This window comes from Monocercomonoides exilis (genome assembly GCF_001643675.1).
Source record: "Monocercomonoides exilis strain PA203 chromosome Unknown scaffold33-1116896, whole genome shotgun sequence".
NCBI classification, from domain to species: Eukaryota; Preaxostyla; order Oxymonadida; family Polymastigidae; genus Monocercomonoides; species Monocercomonoides exilis.
This window is the reverse complement of record NW_027150578.1, coordinates 282571-304812: the sequence shown is the minus strand read 5'-3', so window position 1 is coordinate 304812 and position 22242 is coordinate 282571. Positions and strand designations below refer to the sequence as shown.

At 37.5% G+C, this 22242-nt stretch overlaps 3 protein-coding genes across 3 annotated transcripts; 1 reads left to right on the top strand and 2 right to left on the bottom strand.

Annotated features, from left to right (window-relative positions):
- Window positions 1-1394: 1394 nt before the first annotated feature.
- Window positions 1395-8068, bottom strand: MONOS_8734 (uncharacterized protein; the record flags this gene model as incomplete). Its single annotated transcript, XM_067879169.1, has 6 exons — window positions 1395-1600; window positions 1724-2147; window positions 2221-7015; window positions 7190-7294; window positions 7405-7901; window positions 8008-8068. The coding sequence occupies 5 exons, from the start codon at window positions 8066-8068 to the stop codon at window positions 1741-1743; spliced, it is 5865 nt and encodes a 1954-aa protein (XP_067724334.1). The 3' UTR covers window positions 1395-1600; window positions 1724-1740.
- A 186-nt stretch (window positions 8069-8254) lies between these two features.
- Window positions 8255-11112, top strand: MONOS_8735 (putative Dynein assembly factor 1, axonemal; the record flags this gene model as incomplete). The annotated part of the gene is made up of 7 exons (XM_067879170.1): window positions 8255-8537; window positions 8589-8738; window positions 8795-8845; window positions 8895-9032; window positions 9149-9235; window positions 9356-9456; window positions 9572-11112. The coding sequence occupies exons 1-7, from the start codon at window positions 8452-8454 to the stop codon at window positions 11110-11112; spliced, it is 2154 nt and encodes a 717-aa protein (XP_067724333.1). The 5' UTR covers window positions 8255-8451.
- Window positions 11113-21238: 10126 nt separating this feature from the next.
- Window positions 21239-22021, bottom strand: MONOS_8736 (uncharacterized protein; the record flags this gene model as incomplete). Its single annotated transcript, XM_067879171.1, has 1 exon — window positions 21239-22021. One exon carries the CDS (start codon window positions 22019-22021, stop codon window positions 21239-21241), a length of 783 nt encoding a protein of 260 aa, XP_067724332.1.
- Between the last annotated feature and the right edge of the window lie 221 nt (window positions 22022-22242).

The following is a 22242-nucleotide window of genomic DNA, read 5'->3' as shown; positions in this document are numbered from 1 at the left end:
TATAGAATTGTATGTCACGGTGTAACATAAATAAGATAATAATTCTTTGATATTCTTAATAATTTATCATTTGAAATTTTATTTAATATGAAATAAGCATATTTGTTATTTTCAAAAATTGATGTGTGCTTCATGAGCAACAACATTTCACATATTTTTAACATGGTAAATGCTTTGTGAAAATCTTTTTCTTTTCATGTACATCACTTAAAATGTCGAAAAAATATTGTGTAGCTCATAATTTTCATATTTTCGTATGTTTTGACAAAAATGATGAAATGTGAAAAACAATCGAAAAAAAAGATAAAAACATAGAACATTTCGAATACAAAAACTTCATTAGGCATGTTTCTTGAACTTATAATTGAAAATAAACAAAGAAAGAGAGTTGGTTAAAAACTAGCAAAACAAATGATCGAAGATAAATTAAAAATTCCTCAGATCTTCATCAAAAACTAAAATTGAAACAAAAATAATTTTGTTCTTTCATAAAATAGTAAAATAAACATATAAAAGTTTGCTTTTTATATTTTTATGTTGTATTTATTCTGTTTCAACGAACAAAAAAAATAACCGGGTTAATGAAAATGTTCGGGTTTATAAATCACTCTATCTCTTAAATCGTGTGAAAAAAAAGCAATAAAGATTTCAAAAATCAAAAGTGGAAAATTCTCTAACAGTTTGATCATTTTTGAAATGGAATTATTTTTTTTGAAAAATCACTTTTGTTGAACTTTCAAAATCAAGAAAAATCTTGAATTTTTCCTAAAACCTTTTTTCACTCACAATATTTTACTGGAATTTAAGAAATTGCAATGAAATTGTGTTTAAATCTATTCAGGTGAATTGTGGTGAATGTCTTTTGAAACATAGTAAAAAGATGTGAATTTTTATTCTTAAGAAAATTATATAAAAAATATTTCATTGAAAAAAACAAATCAAATGAAAAATGTTCGACTGATTGCAAAAATTCCTCTTTTGACTCCTTCAATTTCTCTCTTTTTTTTCCTCATTCGTTTTCGGAGATATTGAGAGTCATTCAGTTATTTAAAACAGACAACAAAAGAGAAATATAATTGACAATTTCGTATGATAAATGAAATATGGGATATTATTATTTGCTTGATGAATTTTGTTCCATTCTGCACATTTGATTATATTTCTCAATTTCAAAAATTTTCCTATGATTTTTTGACACGAAAATGAAAGACTTATCATGATAAGGCTGTAGAAAAAGTTTGGAACAAATCGTTGATTTTTTAAAAAATACAAGAATTCAACACCATTTCAAAAACAATCGCCCATATTAAACGTTTGCTTCATTTCAAAAACAATAGAAGTCAGAGTTACGTTTGAAATAATACATATTTGAAGAAAAAAAATTGAATTAATTATGAATAATACAATTTCGTAATTTTTCAAAAAAAGGAAGAAAAAAAAATTATCTTTTTTCAAATAAAAATTTTGAAACGTAAAACATAGAAATATTGCATAATATTTCCATAATAGGGTGTCTTCATTTTTTATTTGGATCTTTCTTGGTTGATTCGAGAAAACGGCTGTTTATTTGAATAAAATCAGATCATTCGAATAAAAATTTCTTATTCACATTTCATCAAGTGTTACAAATAAAATGAATAATTTCAAAATGAATAAATAAATAAATAAACCAAAATAAATACAATTGTTATTTTAATCAAGAGATAGAAGAATAACCAGATACGATTGCATCAAATGCACTCATTTTGGTGCTGCTTGATCATTTGCGGTGATATTTAGCCATGGAATGTGAACGAGAATGAGAAAGCGAACGAGAGCGAGAGCGAGAACGAGAACGCAATCGCGACAGTGACGGCGAATGATGGCGATAGCTGCTGCGTGCCCTGTTGCTATTTCCGCTTCTCTTGCTTCTGCTTTCACTTCCATTTCTGCTCCTGCTTCTATTTCGACTTCGACTTCGACTTCTGCTTTTTGTTCTGCTCCTACTCCTGTTCCTACTCTCACTTCTGCTTCTGCTTCTGCTTCTGCTTCTGCTACTGCTATTGCTCCGACTGTAACTACGGCTGGGCGCAAGGCTGCGACTGTGGCTGCTGCTTTGATAAAAGCTGTTTTTCTCGCTTTGGATTTGACTTTGGCTTTGGCTTTGGCTTTGGTTTTGACTCAGATTTTGACTTGAATTTTGACCTTGATATTGGCTTTTGTTCAAGTGATGGTCTGAACTTCGATCGTAACTGATAATCCGACTCTCTTTGAGCACATTTCTGTCAGTGCTTGTATCTTTCTTGCGTTTGCTGCCTTCGCTCGTTCGGCTGATGACCCATTTGTCTTCTGAATGTGGATGTAGCCCCCAAGCTCTATCCTTTTCTCTTTCCTTTTCTCTTTCCTTTTCTCTTTCTCTTTCCCTTTCCCTTTCTTTTTCTTTTTCTTTGTCTTTTTCTCCAGGTCTTTTTCTGTCTCTATCTCTTTCTCTATTCTTGTCTCTATCTCTATCTCTTTCCTTTTCTTTCTTCTCCTCTGCTTTTTCTTGTGACTCTCTGATTGGCGGCAGTCCAATCTGCCTGGCTTTTGACCTTGCAGCGTTTTCGTCCATTCTTTTCTCAAACACAATCCTCACATCGTTCGAGTAAACTTCTCTTTTGAAAACTTCACTCTTCGGCAGCCGGTTGCAGTTGGACTTGAAGTAATTAGCCACATTCAGCTGGTATGACTCTTGCATCTTCGCACTGATTTCTTCCACACACTCGTTGCTCAGCGGCTTATCAAGGAAGGCTAACTGCTTCAAAGGGAACAAGGACTTCACTGAATGGAAATAAGGGGAGGAGACGAGGCGCACGGGGCTGTCAAAGGAAAGATGGACGCCTAAAAATGAGTGCATCTGAGCGTCTGTGAATGGCCCTTTCAATTTCAGGGAAGAGTCAATGGTCAGCCAGTGGTCAGGGCACAGCTCGTATTGCTTGTTGAATAAAGGAGATAAAGCGGAATGATTGAAAGAAGAAGAAGAGGAAGAAGAAGAGGAGGAAGAAGAAGACGAAGAAGAAAGCGATGATGATGATGATGATGAAGTTGAAGATGAAAAAGGTTTTGAGGATGAAATTGATGAGGATAAAGAAGGAGAAAGTGCTTGGTGTGAATTCATTATTTGTGGCTGGTGATTTGCATTGTGTTTGATCAGTTTCGACTGAGGGAACAAAGAAGTCTGCAGAGAATGTGGCATAAATTGCTTTTGAGGCTGCATATGTTGTTGTATTTGTTGCATCTGTTGCATCTGTTGTTGCTGCTGAGGCAGAAGCGGATAGAAAACAGGTGTGAAATCAACGTGTGTCTCAATCGCGTCTGCTATTTCGTCATCATCTGCGCTTTCGCCATACTCACTGTATTCAAAGCTCCTTTGCTGTTCACTTGGTCTATTTGAAGTCTTCGATGCACTGGAAAACAAAGAAACCGAGTTGCTTGCAGCAGAAGAATTGACTGAACTCTGTGTGTTTTGTGATTGATTGTTCAGCTGGCTTCTCTGATAATTTGGCTGAGTGGACAAGTTCTGTGTGCTGCCAGTGGAATAAGACTGGTAAAAGTCAGAAGAAGGAGAAATCGGAGAAGGAGGAGGGGACAAGACGAAAGAGCGGACAAAGGGATCACGTTTGTATCGGACCACGCGGGTGACAATTTGCGGGGCGAACATCACACGAGGCGGAGAGGAAGAGGAAGATGAGGAAGAGGATAGAGATGGAGATGGAGAAGAGGGAGAATGTGGAAATAGTGGGGAGGGGGAGAAGGATGCAGGAGGAAGAGAAGGAGATGATGATGATGATGATGATGATGATGATGATGATGATGATGATGATGATGATGATGATGATGATGGATTAGTGGAACTTGAAGGAGAAGAGGTGTGAATTGATGAAGTTGAATCAGAAACAGAAGAAGAAGCAGAAGAAGGCGAAGATGATTTGTTTTCCAAGCCGCTTTGCGACGTTGCCATTTCGAACGGAGAAAGAGAAGAGAACGGATCAAACGCATTTTCAGTCTCAGAAGAAGAAGAAGAAGATGATGATGATGAAGGAGATGAAGAAGAAATAGTTGCTAATTGAAGCACTGTATTACTTGTAGATGAATTTCTATGAGCATTCAATTTCTTTTTGCCTTCTTTTTCTTCATTATTTTCTCCTTCTTTCAACTCTCCTTCTTCTTCCACCTCCTCAACATCATCAATATACATCACCACATTCCCTTCTTCATCCTTCTGACTGAAACTCTTTTCTTTTCTCTTCATCTGCTGCTTCACACTGAATTCCCTAGGCAATCCACTAGTCACAGGCGGCAGCGAAGCAGACGCGCGCAGATTGGCGAGTGTGTTGCTGATGACCTCGTCGCTCTGAAGAGGCAGCAGAAAAGAAGGGAAATACATCGGATGCTGGTTGCGGTTGTAGGGGAAACAATAGGGAACAAGATGCTCTGCGAGTGCGGTGGATGAGGATGAGGAAGAGAAAGGAAATGCTGAAAAAGAAGAGGAGGAGGAGGAAGAAGAAGAAGACATTGACAAGCTTCCCTCAGAAATCTTCGAAGGAGAAGGAGGCGGAGGAGGCGAAGATTCGTGTTTGGGCACGAAGAAGTCTGGAGCATCCAGTTCTTCTGACTCATCAGAGGGAGAATCAGCCGAAGCCAACGAAGAAAGGAAAGAGTCCGGGAGAGTTATAGGCTCGAGATCAGAGAGGTCAGGGTTGTATGCATCAAGAGCCTCTTGGAAGGATGGGATGTGGGTGGGAGAGGAAGGAGGTGAGGAGGAAGAAGAAGAAGAGGAAGAAGAAGAGGAGGAGGAGGAAGAGAAATGAAAAGAAGGAGAAGGAGATGTGGAAGGAGAAGGAGAATGTGAAAGAGAGAGAAGAATCTCCTGTGCAGAGGGAGGAGAATGAGAAGGAGAATGAGAAGAGGAAGGTGAAGAGGAAGGAGAAAGAGGAGAAGAAGAAGGGGGAGAAAGAGAAGAAGATGATGAAGAACCAGAATGTTTGGAGCTTTCAAACAGAAATTGAGGTGATTCGAGTGTGATGGGAGGTGAATCAGGAGATGAAGTAGAGAGATTGCTGATGAGGGATGCAGTGACTGATTCGAGTGTGATGGAAGAGGAAGAGGAAGAAGAGGAAGAGGAACTTAAATTTCCTATGGATGAATTGGATGAGGACTCGAAAATAGAAGGAGAAGAAGGAGAAGAAGGAGATGTGGAAGATGAAAGTGAAGGCGAAAGAGAAGTCTTTGTGACTGAAAACAAACTGGAGGAAGGAAATAGAGAAATGTTGCTAAGTTTTGACTGCTCTGTTGTCTGCTGCTGATTGCCTGGTGCAAAAGCAGAAGGATTTTCGAGTGAAAGCGAAGAGGCAGATGGCGAAATGGATGATTGAGGATGCATAAGAGAAGAAGAAGAAGAAGAAAGAGAAGAAGAAGAAAGAGAAGAAGAAGAAAGAGAAGAAGTAGTTGTAGAAGAGGAAAAAGAAGCTGACTGAAATGAAGGGAAAGGTGAAGTGGTTTTGTTCGTAGAAGAGAAAGGGGATACACCTGGACGGCCAAAGGAAAGGAAAGGAGACGGAACAGAAGAAGCAAAAGGAGGAGAAAGAGAAGGAGAAGAAGGATGTTGCGAGGGAGATGCAATTCTTTCCACTCTTTTTCCAAATCTGCTCTTCGTTTCGTCACTTGCTGCTTTTTCTCTGCTCCTCTCTTCAACCACTGCTGTTTTCTCCTCCTTCTTCTCACCCTTCTCCTTCTCCTCCTTCTCTTTCTCTTCCTTCATCTTCTGCATCAGTGCCGATCTGTCTGCAACGCCTGGCTTAATGATAACCCTCGCAAGCTGCTCTGGATGCATCGATGTGCTCTCCAAATAGCTCATCATCCGCGGCACTGTCTCTTTCACCCGCTCGTCTTCTGACGAAAGATGCCGCCGCACCGCCTGCAGCAGTGACAGAAGTGTGCTGTCGATCTTCTTCGAGCGCTCCGCTGCTTGTGCTTCGGCTTCGGCCTCGGCTTCGGATTCGGCTTCGGCTTCAGCATCTGCTTTACCTTTAGCTTTGGCGATTGCTTCTGCCTCAGCTTCGTCTTTGGCCTTGGCTTTGGATTTGGATTTGTTTTCGCTTTCTGCTGGAGAATTCGATTGTTTCTGCTGAGTGTCTTCGGAGAGCTCGTACTTCTTCTTCCTTTGCAGCTGCAGCTGTCTCTTCTTCGCCTGCTCATCTTCTGCTTCTTTCTCTTCTTTTGTGCTATTCTGCTGCTGTTGCTTATTCTTCTTCTTTTGCTGCTGCTGATGCTGCTGTTGTTGCTCTTTCAATTGCTTCTTTCTGTTCTTCTTCTTCTCACTTGATATTAGTGATCCCCACAGCTTCATCACCACAGAGAATATTGTCAGAACAAGCAAGCCATTTTTAGTCAGCAGCCATTTTGAGAGGAAGGCAAAGCCGTTCAGCTGGAAAAACTGCTCAGTCACACTCAGCTGCTTCTTTTTGGGTTGATTGTCTGAAGAAGAAGAAGATGAGGAGGAAGATGAAGAGGAAGAAGAAAGATTGAGAAGAGAAGAGGGTTCTGTGATCTTTGAAAGCAATGGTGTGTTCTGAAGTGCAGAGGAAGAAGAAGAAGAAGAGGAGGAGGAGGAAGCAGGAGAAGAAGTCAGAGAGGACAAAGGCGTTGGTAAAGTGGCTGATGAAATGAATGAAGAGAAGCCTGGCTGTTTCGGACGAGAGGGGAGAACAGGTCTTGATGGGCGAAAGGGAAGGGAAGAGTGGGAATGAGGAAGCTTGCTGTGGAGAGAAGCTAGCTGTGATTCGAGCTGCGGAGAAAACGGAGAAATGGAAGGAAGTGAATTGTCGGAGGTTAGCTGGTTGGCTAAAGAAGGAGAGGAAGAAGGAGGAGAGGCAGGAGAAGCTGAAGGTTTGTGGGTTGTTGTTGTGTGGTGGGTCTTTTTCTGTTTGGCAGATGGCGGATCCAAAGTTGAGGAAAGGAAGACAGAAAGAAGAAGACAGCGACGTGCAGCTAAATTCTGTTATGTTCGAGGTTTTGATTGTGACAATTATTTTCAATTAGGAAAGCAATGAATTAAAATATGAAGACGAGTATAAATATAAGATTAGAAGATTGTTCATGAGGAAAAAAGAAAAGAAAAGAAAAGAAATTTATTAATGAATTGATATTTGCTCTTTTGAATGTTGCACACTTCGATGCTCATCATTTTCAGAAGAGACTGAAGAGAACCCGGGTTGGATAACGCCGTAGGCGAAGAAAGCAGAAGATTGAGCTCTGATTGTGCTGAGCTTGTAGACTTATTTCGATATGAAATATAGTTGACAATAAAATTACACAGAAATTTTGAAAATAATATTGATAAGAATAATCAAATTTTTATAATTCTCAAATAGACGCAAAGCAAACCGCTGAATTTGTTGTTTGAAAAAATTCCGTTCGAATAGCATTAAGTTCTTGAGAAACATATGTACACGTTGACTGAGTAAACACTTCATTTGTCGTTAATTCAATTATTCGAGAATCTTTCTCCTCACTTTCCTCTTCTTCTGTTTCATCTTTTACCAATTTTTTTCTAAGTGCATTTTTAGAAACGCGACTTTTATTCTTCTTTGAGCTGCTTTTAGTTTCCAAATCATTTGAGCTTGTTTTAGCTTCTTCATCTGAAAGCTCGACAGATTCTTGTGCCTTTTTCTTGTGCTTTGATTTTCGTTTTGTTCGAGACTTGAAAGGCCATGTAAGTTCATCATCACTATCATACGCATATCTTTTATCCTCTGCTTGACGCAATCGCGTTGAAGCGAACCTTAATCTTGCGAAACGCGCAAGCTTTGCTTCTTCAGCGGGATCAAACGAAAACATTTCTGTCAATTGATCATCATCCTCATCTGATGATGAAGATATTGCTGTAAATTATTAATAATTATGAAAATTTATAAATAGTTCATATTATCGAAATAACAGAAAAGATAAAAAAATCTAATGATTCAAAAATAAATAATCTCTCAAAACCTATTGGATCTTCTGCATTCGTAAATTTTGTTTTTCTTAAACGAGCTCGCACCTCTTCCATTGATTAAAAACTCAAATACACCTCAAAAAACAAAAAAATAAAAAACAAAAAATTATACAAATAATATGGGATTGTCACTTGTTCACATTGATATTTTATTAAAAATTTGATATCTGTGAAATTAAACATATTGATACACAAACGTGCTCGATCTTAATTCCAGCCATAACAAACTTTTAATGATTCCTCACGATGAGTATTTTGAACAGAAGCTTCATGTCTTGCATAAAAAGTACGACATAGAAGATAATGAGCGCCCAAAAATAACTAAATTTACTTTGAAACAGCTTTGCGCAAAGCACAAACTTTTCCAAACTCTTGAATTGAACGACAAAATATATTTGCATTATCAGGGCTTTAGCAAAATAGAAAATTTGGACGAAATGAGCGGTCTTAAATCTATTTGGCTTCAAGGAAATTGCATATCAAAAATTGAAAATTTGGAGCCATGCCCTGAGTTAAGATGCTTGTTTGTTCAGTTTTTTTCTTTCACAATTTCGAGGTTCAAAATTTTCCTCAGGTATTTGCAGGATAATTGCATTGAAACTATTGAAGGGCTTGATACACTTTTGGAATTGGACACTCTTGTGCTTTCAGGGAATAGAGTCAAACGAATAGAAGGAATATCTCATAACAAAAAGCTCCACACACTGAATTTGTCAAAGAATTTGTTTGCATTTTTTAAATGGTTATGAAAATTATTTTTTGTCGCAAAAATTATTTTAGAATTTCATCAATCGACGATCTTAAAGGTCTTTTGGATTGCCCATCAATAAGGTATTTAAAATCTTTTTTTCTGAGTTATTAATCATTATTTTATTAAAAGCGTACTTGATCTCTCTCAAAATGATCTTCCCGAAGCAGATGCTTTGGGGCTTCTAGAAATATTAAAGCAACTGCCTGATTTGAGAGTGTTAAACCTCTCTGGAAATCGAATAGTCAGAACTAATTTGTTCAGTTGGAGGTTTGCTTTCCATATTCACATTTTTTTTTTAAAAAAAATTCATTTATCTTTCGTATTCGTTATCGATTCAATTTATTGTATTCCAATTGATTTATGATTTTCCTTTATGAATTTAGAAAGACGCTTATATCATCACTTCCATCTCTAACATATTTGGATGATCGGCCTGTGTTTGATAATGAAAGGCTTCTTTGTGAAGCTTGGTGTGCTTATTGCATTATCGTTAAATTGATAATTAGCTTTTTCGATTTATTCTTTAAAATTCGCTTTTATTTTGTTGTTTTTAATTATTAAAAAATATTAATTTTCATCATCAAAATCAGGGCATCTGGATCGACTCCTGCAGAGAAAGCAAGAAAGGAGACAGAAGAAAGGAAAAGGCAGCTGATGGTTGAGCGCATGAAGCAAAAGAAAAACATGGAAGGTTCATTGCTGTTATTATTAGATCGTTATTTAGCCATTTTGTCTATTTTCTAATTCAATATTAAAATATGGAACAACTTCGTTTTTCTTTCATTGAAAATCTTCTTTCTTCTTAGTCATGCGAATGCTTATGGAAGATGGCAGATCGCGTGTTGTGATGAGAGAGCTGGCAGAGGCTGAGAGAAAAGCCAAAGAGGAAGAAGAAAGAAAGAAGAAGAGAGAAGAAAGACTGAAAAATGGGGAAATTTTATCTGACGATGAAGAGGAGCAAAAGGGAAAAAATATGGTGAAATCAGAAGATGATGAAGACGATGAAAAAATGCCTTCACTGCAAAGAAAAGAAGAAGATGATGATGATGAATGGAAAGCGACATTTGACTTGCCGACTTCTTCTTATTCGTCTGTTTCTGCACGCACAGATCATCTCTCATTTTTGTATCCGAATGACGATGATGATGACGATGACGATGACGATGATCATATTATGCAGAAGATGAAGACGAAGCCAGAAGAAAGAGGAAGAGGAGAAGAAAATAATGAAAGCTTGACAAAAGAGACAAAAGACGGAGAGAAAGAAAGGAGTAAAGAAGGAGTGAAGGAGAAAGATGATGCTGTGTGTCGTGTTGAAGTGGATGGAGAGCAGACTGCGTTTGTCGATGTGATTCGTCACAAGAAGCTTCCGCCTCCGGCTAATCCTCTTCCGACTGAGGGAGATGATGGAAAAGGGGGAAGAGGCAAAAGGAAGGAGAAGAAGGAGAAGGAAAGAAAACAAGAGGGAGAGGAAGAGAATGGCAGTTCATTAAATAAGGATAAAAATGGAGTGGATAAAACAATCGAGAGAAAAGGAGAAGAGAACGAATGGGAAAGAGCAATTGAAGAAGAATGGATTGATGACAGCGATTTTGATGTGGGCGAGGACGAAGAAGAGACGGAGAAGAGAAAACGGTTGGACAAACTACGAATGCTGGCTAATGATGATCCAGAAGAAGAAGGAGAAGGAGAAGAAGAAGGAGAAGGAGGAAAAGGGATGAAGCGCCAAGAGAAAGAAGGAGTGAATCATAGAAATGAGGTGAATGAGGAAGATGAAGAAGAAGCAGATAAAATAGGTTTGGGAAAAGCAAATAGTGGAACCAAAGAAAAAAATGAAGAAAGGAAAATATCTGTTGAAAAGAGTACAGAACAACAGCGCATTCTTCAGTTCTTTGAAGAAGAAGAAGAAGAAGAGAAAGAAGAAGAGAAAGAAGAAGGAAATGAAAAGCATAAAGAAAAGAATGTGAAGGTTGTGCGTAACATTGAAATGTTAGGGAACAATCAAGATTTACAGGCATTTTCTTTCTCTTCCTGCGATCTTTCATCTGAAAATGTGGATCTTCTTCTTTCGACTCCTCCTCATTCTCCTATTCTGTCACACATGTCTTCATTTTCTATTTCTTCTTCTTCTTCTTCTTCTTCTTCTTCTTCTTCTTCTTCTTCGGTTTCGTCTTCTGCTTCTGCTTCTTCTGCACCTTCCCAGAACACTTCACCAACTGATTCTTCATCTTTGCTGCAATATCCTCCAGCAGATGAAGCACCTTTGACTTTTCCTGTGAAATGCACTTTATCTGTCAGCGGAATTACGGATTCGATTGTTTTTGAATCAAAATTAAAAAGAAAATAATTCATTTCAATTTATTTATTTATTTATTTTTTAACTTCAACAAGATCCATCTTTTCATGAATTTTAAAATAGGAATGTAAAGTGTTCAGTCTTATTGAGCGAAAATTTCACTTCGGATTTGGATATATGATTGCAGTGCACACACAAAAAAAAGTTGAATTGCTTCAAAATTACCCCATCATTCAAAAAGATGAACGATTTTTAATGTTGTTGAACGAATTATTATTAATATGTGATTTTTGGCTTGGCACTTCGTAGATGTTCATCCAAAATACAAATTTTTATTTCAAAAATTTTGTAACAATCAAGAATTTCGATTTTGAATTAATGCAACTTTTTCTTTGATTATTCAAAAATACAGCAACAATTCACAAACAACCTTTTATTTGCTATATAAAAACTTAAATATATCAAATAAAAAACAAAAAAGTTTTGAAACTTTTCTAATTAACATTTATTTGATGATTTTTCGAAATAACAACTTTTTTTTAAACTTTTCATTGTTTTGTCGTCAAAATCAATAGAATTGATGTTGAAAAGCAAAAAATATATCTTCATCAATAACATCTTGTGAATTCCGCTTGCAAAGTCTATTTTTCAGGAAACGTATTTTTATTTTCTTTTTTTTTCTTTTTCTTTTTCTTTTTCTTTTTCTTTTTCTTTTTCTTTTTCTTTTTCTTTTTCTTTTTTCTTTTTCTTTCTTTCTTTCTTTCTTTCTTTCTTTCTTTCTTTCTTTTTTCAGTGTGTGTGTGTGTTTCATTTGCTTTCCATTTATATTTATTGACTGTCAGTCTTTTTATATGTTATACGAAACTCACATTTTTTTCTGTATTTTCGAAAGATTTGCAATTATTGATAAAAACGCAGTGAGACAGGTTTGCTCCGAGATAATGAGTATTAATCACGATTTATGGGTGGTTTAAGTGAGAACTTCGCCCTCCCAAATACGACGTGGAAAAAAGGGCGAGATGAAAACATTGACAAAAACATTCAAACAATAAAAAAGTGTATTATGAATTGTCCGCTTCACTTCACCACCTTCTTCGCCTTTTCGCCTTGGTCACGAAGACCAGAGGGCAGGGGACATAGCCCCTCGGAGCTTTCTCCTGCAGTCAGTACAGGGATCAGGTGAGGCGAGTGTTCTGTTCGGAGCAGAAAGAAAAACCACTCTCGCTTATGCAAGGCGTGGAAAAGAAAACTGCATGTGATGTGCTCTGCCTCCCGTTCTTCTGCTGCATCAGCAGAGCAACCCAAAAACATCACACACTGCATATTAAATATTTAATTCTTCTCTCAACAACATGTTCAACAACAATTTAAGGAGTAGGTTTATGCCTAAAACTGTTTCTTCGTTCCACTTCGATCTGTCCAGGTTCTATGTGCACACTCATCTCATCGGGCGGTTGATCTTTCTCTTTCCTCTGCTATCTCGCACTTTTTTCTATTCATCTCACCACACACTTCTGGCTCCCCTTCGCACCCAGCCGCGTATCGTCTCTCCATCCGCATTCCTATTATCTCGGAGCAAACCTGTCTCACTGCGTTTTTATCAATTCGCAATGGAGCGAATCTACAAACGCAAGGAGCAGGTTTGCTCCTCAATAATGAGTCTTGAAAGCCCTTTTGTTGTATTTTTATTCTTATTAAATTTTCGATTTATAAATTTATCAATAATGATCTTAAACCCTCCTGCCTAGCACGTCCGTGCGGCGGATGTTTGGAGAGCCTGCGGATGAAGGTGCGGCTCCTGTCTCTACTCCCTCCCTTTCTTGGGGTGTTTCCGAGGCGTTCTCGACCGGGAATTCGTTTCTCTTGAGTTCTTTATCGTCCAACCTTGATATCTTACTCCATGCTTCCTCCGGTATGTGCCCTTCTTTCTCTGTTAGGCAGTGTGTTTGCTTCCAGTCAGTTCGCTTCCGCTGCTGGGGATTATGAGGGGTGTTCTCCGACGGGAGGGTGGTCTGGATGAGGAGTTCTGTGACCAAATTATTTCCCTTAACTTCCTCTCTTCTCTAAACAATAAATCTCGTTTCTTTGACCGCTTTCTCCTTCGTCATATCTTCTTCTCACCCTGCTTCTGATATTTATTTATATATATATTTGGTGCAATTTTTCATCTCTGAATTTGCTTTCTCGATTCACATATCCTTCCTTCCTCTTCTTATATCCAACTCTTCTTCTTCTCCACGAGGGGGTTCTTGAAAGTCGATTGTCAACAAAATCCATCACATATCTTGAACTCGATAAATGTTTCAAGTTTTCGGTCCACTCTTGACCCTGGCTCCCCTCTTGCGTGCGTATTTCTCGCTTTCCCATCTAAACCTTTTCATCTTGATATGTGTATTATAACTTTATGTCTTATCGATAACACGCTCAAAGGATCGTGTATTTCATACTCTTTTTGAATAGCTTCAAACTCTTCTTTTATTCTCTGCATATTTGCAGGCTGACCTTCTCTTATATTAACCACACATGTTCAACTTAAAAGGTTGTCCTGGTGAAATAAAACCAATGTTGGAGCGTTTCTTCTGAATCGATGAGTGCGTTTGAATGTTTGTTAATATCGATTGTTATAGTTTCCTTTACGTTATCTTTATCTGCACTTCCCTTAATGCTGTATTGTCTTTCAATATGGAGCACTCCCTTCAATCTCTCCAGCTCAGCTGGCTCCAACGTTACGAAATTTCTGTGAGGATAGGGGTTCTCCTCTGTGGTGCTTGCGTGTCTGTTGAGTTATATGTGGTGTCTTCCCCCTTTTGTTATAATTGTAAATTACTGCATTGATTTATATTGTTTTCCCCTTCTCGGCTTATCTTTAACGTGAGTTTTAGGTGCTGAGTCAATATCTTTCCCATTCGTCTTCATTTCTTTGAAAAGGTTAAAAGGCTCCAATGCTTCACGTTCAGCTCCGTTTATCTCTCCACTCAAAGCGTTTGTATTGGATAGAGTTTCAATAAATTCGGCCACAATCCATTTGGCATCTTTATCTGTGAGGGGTCTGTTTCATCTATTCTTTCTCTGTCCTAAAATTGTTGAAATTTGTGCAGCGCACTTCACGTATCTCTCTCACTCTTTTGATTTCTCAATATTGCTGCTCCTATGTCCTTCGCTCCGACGTATTCTCGCCATGCTAAAAAGAGGAACTTTCATGGAATATTTTCTCTTAGATTATAACTCCCATAACGTCTCCTGGGGGTTACTTCAAGTCCTCATTTCTCATCTCTTTAGAGGTCAATCCGATGTTTCTCAGGGACAAATGGGCTTGCACTATCTCATCTTCTTGCATTTCTTTCTCTCTCTTCCTTCTCAGAGAGGAAAGTTTTTAAATAGTTCTGCAGTGCACCGGAGTAATCGGGTCTGAAATTGAATCAAGTCTTCTCTGTGATAATGTTTGAAATGTCTCTGCGACTTTCTTCACTCTAAGTGCATCGTCCCGTTTCTTCTAAGTCCGGCTGGGTGTGTCTATCAGCATTTTAGCTGAGATATGCGGAGTCTTCTTTGATATATTACCGCCCGCACTATGCGGCTTCTTACTGTATCCTCCTCTCGCGGTCTTCCGCGGTCTCATGCTCCATCTTCTCCTCGCGATTCTTCGCGGATTTCACCTCTTCAATTTTCTCGAAAAGTTTCTCTGCAGCTATATCTGCACCTATCTCTTGATTATGCGCTGTTTCTTGTTGCATTATCAATTCGCCATTTCTTTCAATTTCTTTCTCTATCCTTATCTCGTAGCAAACTCAGCTTTCTCCTCCTTCCAGCCCTTTCGATATTAAGCAATTTGTCACTCCACTATAATCTCGCGATAATACACGGTTCTCTTATGTCTCTCAGTCATATTCTATTTCGCGGTATCACATTTGTGATAATTTCTTTAAAATGAATCGTATCATTTCTAATTATTATCAATGATATTTTTCTTTTCAGTTTTGATTTTGTGTCGCAACACAGCTTGTCTATATATCCTTTGCAAAAGCCAATAGATTTTCTGAGCATTCTATCTCTATTATCATCTCTCGGCTAAGCGCGGTTCTCTGCTCTATCTCCCCTCATGATCTCGCGATTGAACGCGGTTTCTCTCATTCATCTCATGAACAAGCTGCTGAGTGTAGTTCTCTCTTCTCTCTCTTTTCTCATATTTCTCTAGATCAAACTCGGTTTGATTCTTTGTAACTCTTTCTCGAATATGCGCAGCTTCATTTCAATAATATATATTTTGTTGTGATAGAATTATCCTTCTATTAATATCTCGCTGTAATATGTGTATCTATTTCACAAATATCCTTGAAATATAAATGTGTGGATATTTTGTTGCTGCATTTATCTATTTCTCACGGCTATGCGCGGATCTTTTCCCTAATCTTCATTCAGTTCTTCGTTGATTCTCTTCTTATCCCTATCTCGCTTCAATACGCGGGTCCTCATTCTTCTAATCAAATCATGATCTCGCGGCAAAGCGCGGCTCTCTCTTCTCTCTCTCCTCTCTCTTTTCTCTAGGTCTCGCGGCAAAGCGCGGCTCTCTCTTCTCTCTCTCCTCTCTCTTTTCTCTAGGTCTCGCGGCAAAGCGCGGCTCTCTCTTCTCTCTCTCCTCTCTCTTTTCTCTAGGTCTCGCGGCAAAGCGCGGCTCTCTCTTCTCTCTCTCCTCTTTCTTTTCTCTGGGTCTCGCGGCAAAGCGCGGCTCTCTCTTCTCTCTCTCCTCTCTCTTTTCTCTAGGTCTCGCGGCAAAGCGCGGCTCTCTCTTCTCTCTCTCCTCTCTCTTTTCTCTGGGTCTCGCGGCAAAGCGCGGCTCTCTCTTCTCTCTCTCCTCTCTCTTTTCTCTGGGTCTCGCGGCAAAGCGCGGCTCTCTCTTCTCTCTCTCCTCTCTCTTTTCTCTAGGTCTCGCGGCAAAGCGCGGCTCTCTCTTCTCTCTCTCCTCTCTCTTTTCTCTGGGTCTCGCGGCAAAGCGCGGCTCTCTCTTCTCTCTCTCCTCTTTCTTTTCTCTGGGTCTCGCGGCAAAGCGCGGCTCTCTCTTCTCTCTCTCCTCTCTCTTTTCTCTGGGTCTCGCGGCAAAGCGCGGCTCTCTCTTCTCTCTCTCCTCTCTCTTTTCTCTAGGTCTCGCGGCAAAGCGCGGCTCTCTCTTCTCTCTCTCCTCTCTCTTTTCTCTGGGTCTCGCGGCAAAGCGCGGCTCTCTCTTCTCTCTCTCCTCTCTCTTTTCTCTAGGTCTCGCGGCAAAGCGAGGATTTATGTTCTTTCTTTTTTCTCATGATCACTTTATTTAGCTGAGGTTGATACTTCATTATTTACGTTCGAATATGCTCAGCTTCAATTTGATTTAATTATTTAACAACTGTAATTAAATTATCTTTGTATTAAAATGTCGCTGCAATATGTGTATTGATCTTCACAAATATCCTTGTAAATATATTTGTATTTATTTTGATGATGCATTTATCCATATCACATGGAACTACGCTGTTCCTTTCCCTTGTAATCTTCTTTCAGTATTTGCAGAATCTATATTTATCCCTATCTCGCTGAAATTTACGGCTCTTTTCACACTCAAGAATGCATAAAAATTTTTCTTTCTAATGTTATATCATTCTTCGAAATAATCTCTTGGTACTGCATATCTTAATTTCAATTATTTATATCTTTATTAAAGGAGATTCTTTCTCTGTTATAATCTCTTAGCAATATATGGATATATTTTCTTTAATTCTTGTAATATCTTGAAATTTCTAAATTTTCCCATATCTCGCGGCAAATCGCGGCTTTTCTTCCTCACAAATTCACACATTTTTTCGATGGCTTTGTTTTGATTTGTATCTCACAGCAATGTCTGCTTGTATCAGTTCTATTTTGTATATGTTTATAATATTACTTTGTAATTTCATTTTATGGTTTAATCTTGTGACAATGCACAGCTTCACTCCTTTAAATTATCTTTCAATTGAAAACTAGTTCTTCCTCGAAAATAATCTCTCTGTAATTTGTGGATCTATCATTTTTTAATTCTTGAGGTTTCAAGTGATTTCTTAACTTAACCATATCTCGCTTCAATACGCGGTTCTAATTCCTAATAAATAAACAAAATATAATGTAGTTTTATTCTTTTTCAAAGTCTATAAAATATCATATCTTCATTTTGTTTAAATATCTCACGATTTCTCGTGTTTTCAGTTTCTGAAATTGTCTTGTGGCACAACGCTTATTTAATTCAAATAATAATCTCACTCTGTTTTGCAGCTTTTGTTATTAATATTATCTCTTGAAAATGCGCGGCTCTCTGTTCGGCTCTTTCCGCTGTGCACTATCTTCTGTTCCGGATGTTGTCTAACATTAACAGCTCCTGGAAATTCTTCAATAATAATTATTCCTCTTTCCAGTTTCTAATCTAGATCTAATTCTTTTCCATCGCCGTCTCTGTATTTTTATTACAGGCTGTTGCTTCACTTTTATTGCGGACAATTTGGATCTACTTTGGATTTGAGTATTGGCGAAGTTAGATCTTAAACCACCCATAAATCGTGATTAATACTCATTATTGAGGAGCAAACCTGCTCCTTGCGTTTGTAGATTCGCTCCATTGCGAATTCATTAACCATATTGCTGATCCTTTTTGAAATCATGCTTTCGTACGAGATTTGATCAAAATTTTAATCTCAATGGGATTTCGAAAAATTGAGTTTAAACTGAAAATACTTATTGTTTATGATATTGCGATTGGAAAAACAAATTTTGACTCAAATCCCATTGATATTAAAATTTTGATCAAAACTCGAACGAAAGTATGATTTCAAAAAAGATCAGCCAAATTGTTTTAACTAAATTATCCTTTGAAACAAACAATAAAGAAAATTGAAGATTTTAAAAATAATATTTGAAAACTGTTGCTTCAAAGGCAATTAGAAAATTCATGATTTTAATTTATTTTATAATAAAAATTTTTTCGTTTTCCGCAATTCTGAAAGAAAAAAGGCATGTTATAATATTATTCATAACTTTTCAACAATTAATCATCAACATTTCGCTATTTTTGGATAATTTTTCTTGGAAAATAATAACCATTTTTTCAAGCCATATTTAATTTTTGATTATACGACCATTATTTATTTTTAATGTTTATCAGTTGCTTGCTTCTTTTCTTTCCCTTTTCATCCAATGAAACAACAACCATTGAAGCTTTAACAAATAGAAATGAAGTTCAACATATGTTAGCCAGTGTAAATGTAAAGGAATATAATCAAAGCTGTTGCATCTTTGATTGTGCATCATCAAAAAATAACATTCATTTCGACAAGAATAACTCAAAAATGAATTTTAACACAATCATATCCACTCATGTTCTTTTAAGTAATTCTTCGCTTCATGCGGAGTTTGTATGTATAAAACAGTTGAAAAATAAGAATATCATCTTTTTACACTCATCTTCATCACTCGAGATTCTCTCCACAACTTTTCTTGCAAATGCGCAATCACCTCATAGTCTCATACGTTTCAGCTCAAGTTCAACAAACCTTTTCAATATTTCTATTCATTCACCTTCAATTGTGCAATGTTTTCCTCAATTGCTATCTTCAGTTTCCATTTTGCCAAGTTCCACTTCTATAGACACGAGCTCACATGCTATTTCATTCTCTGTGTTTTCTTCATTTGTCACATGTACTGCACCTTTTATCTGCGTTCAAGATAACTCCGGAATATTCCTTGATAAATGCATCTTTTTCAACATGACATCCAAGCTCCATAGTTCTTGCGCTTCCATTCCGAAATCTTATTGCCACACATTGATATCATCTTGCTCATTTAACTCTATTAACAATGCAATTGATGGTGGAATTGTTCATTCTGTTAACATTCCGCATTCTTCGTTTAACTCAGTAAACAACTCATTCACATCATGCACGCGTTCTTTTAATACTGATTTTGCTGGAACAGAAGAAGAAAAACAGTCCTTGCTGTATAGATCATTTTCAAGTGGAGATCACCTATTCTTGTGGTGTGAATGGATAAACGTTACATCCAATTCTTATTATGGAGGGGCATTATTCATACAAAATTCTCTTAATGTTTCCATATTGAATTGCATTAGCGATTCATGTTCAACAACTTTCTAATCAGGGCATGGTGGAGCTTTTTTTTTCATTTCTAATAGAGATCAAATTTCAAAAAACGTTAATATATCAAACTGTTCTGCATCTGCTGGAGGGGGAGTTTGTTCGGCTGATTTCACTCACACCGATATCTGGATCAATATCAGATGTGTTCAATGCTCAATTAGATCAGTCACTGGGAGCGGTATATATTCACGCTCCTCAAAAATACCAGAGACAGGTATTGCCCTTTTTCGTCATTGCTCTTTCATCAGAAACAAGGGACAACAGAATAAAGGAGCGTTAATCATACATGAAAGACCACCTTTGTATCCTTCTCTTTTAATAACAGACACCGAACTCATAGGGAATCAAATGCTTTCTTCAAATTCTTCATATATTGGAGGAGCAATTACATTCGATAATGTTGCTGAGTGGATGAATAGTAATCCCACAATTACATATTGCTTTTTTCATTTGAATAAGGTTGCAAATGGTTTGGGTCACGATGTCTCATTTGGGGGATCTCTTCTCTCAACAACCCCCTTTGCATTTTCTTTCTCAACAACTCAAAGTGGCAGAGTTTATTACTCTGGAACTGCTAATAGTGATGTGTACAACAATTGACTTCCATTGTGCATTCAGATCTATATTTCATCCTCAGGAAAATCAACAACTCCATGTGGATTTACACAAGAGAGTCCTTGCGTCTCCATGGAAATTGCTCAGATCCAGCTTGGAGATTCAACTGCTGCAATGTACACTTTGTTGCAAACAGAGTTATATCCATTTTCATTCCATTTACACAGAAATTTAACAACTATTCAGGGGGATTCAATAAGCTCGAGCATTATTAACACACAATCACTGACCTCGGATAATGCAGCTCTGTTTGACCTTTCACAAGCATTTCTGAAGCTCTTGCAACTCACAATCATTCATGACTCAAATAATAGTGAAACTTCATTGATTTCAATATGCGGAGCAAGTGCAGTTGCATCATTCACTTCTGTGAGTATGCATTCATTCACCAGTGATGATCAGCAAAAAGTATTTGAATCTTCATGGTTTCGTATTCAAAGTGGAACTTTAAATCTTATTTCTTGCATTATCTCTGATGTGCAATCTTTTACTTCTCTGATCTCTGTATCTCCTTCTGCAGCAATAAATATGCAATATGTTAACTTTATTACAATATCGCGATTTAGCGGAAATGGGAGTGTACTGGAAATAACGCTTGAACAAGACAAAGAACTTGTTCTTGATTCTGTTTTTCTACACAAATGCTCATGCACCAACGGAAATGGAGGCGGAATTTACGTTAATATGAATTCGAGAAGCAAATTATCAATTGGTAACATTTCGGCAACATCTTTTTCATCTTGCAGCGTAAGCACTGATCAAAATCAGAAAGGAAAAGGTGGAGCAATCTATTTATGCACAACAAAACTGGCCAACTCACTTTCATTCAATCATATATCATTCAGTAACTGCACATCATGGAAAGGAAATAACATTTTTGTTGAAGCTGATTATCTTTTTGCGATTGTGAATGCTCAAACATTCAAATTTGATTCATTAGAAATGAATAAAGATGATATGGTGGGTTTTGAAGGTGGAGATTCATTGTTCCTTATTCCTCTTTATCTATTTTTTGTGGATCCTCTTCCATCCACCGCATTTGTTGCAAGCGAAAATAGTAAAGATTTTTCCCATTGTGGATTTCAAGAGTATCCTTGCTCTTCTCTCAAGTATGCAATCACAAAGAGATTTCCGATAGGAAAAATTAGTATCGTTGCTGTTGAGGGATTCACTTGGAAAGATACCCTTCTTATGGATTCCCAGCAATGGGATGTGAAATGCCTCTCAAATGGTTCATGCATAAATGTTGTGCTCTTTGACAACTATCAAGACAATGGATTAATTACATCCTCTGCAAAAGGTTCATTAATTAATGCATCCTTTTCTTTGACAAATTCACTTGCAGCTGCAGTTCGAACAAGCCTTTTCACATGCAACGGAGATGTGATGAATCTTTTAAGCTGTTCTTTCACTTCTCATTCAACTTTTTCTTTACAAATATCTTTGATAAATGTCGTTGGAGGGGTATTAAAGTTGCAATCAGTCTGGCTCACTGCAATCCAGTTTTCTTCGTCTCCGGCTATTTGTATTTCAAGAGAAAGTTCATGCATAATTGCAGAAGGACTCGCATGCAACGGTTTAAGTAGCTTGCACGCAGATGGTATTATCAAAGTCGATCTCTTTGGAGTTGCCTCAGTGTTGAACTCTACAATTAATTCTAACACTTCTGTGAGTTGTGCTTTTGTGACGGTTACTGAAGGAGCTGAACTCAACCTCAGGAATACGACCTTTTCTGGTTTAAATTCTACCCTATCAAACGGAAGCTGTTTGTCCATAATTGAAGAAACGGAAAGAGAAAAATCTGTCGATATTTGGAACTGTTCATTTGTTGGATGCAATGTTCTTGCAAGCAAAAGTTGTGGTGGTGCTATGTTTATGAAATTTGGTAATTGCTGCAACACTAAAATCGAATCATGCTCATTTTCTTGTTGTTCTGCACCAACTGGATCTCCAACTCTTGGCTTTGGTGGTGGCTTATTCCTTGAGCTTCGACACAGCAATTCTTTGTTTGTTGTATCTTCTCCTGCATTCTCTTCTTCTTGTCCAAATAATGCCCATTTTGGTAGAGATATTTTTGTTTCTTCGCCAAATCTCACTGCAACCACAACAGAAACGAGCATGCCTTTTTTGAAAAATGCTTCTCTTGATTCAATTGACTCAGCAAAAGGGTTTGATGGAAGTGACGTAACAAATGCCATTCCACTCGTTTATTTTTTTGCTAGCATTGGATCTACTGTTTCTATTGCTTCATCAGGTTTGGACGTTGCACCCTGTGGAATTGTTCAGTATCCTTGTAGATCTCTAACTTACTCCTTTAACAAGCTAAAATCTTTCAAAAAATCAATCATTCTTTCTGAGCAATTTATTCTTTCTGAGTTTGTTGCTCTCGATAGTACACACTGTTATAATGTCAGTGGAT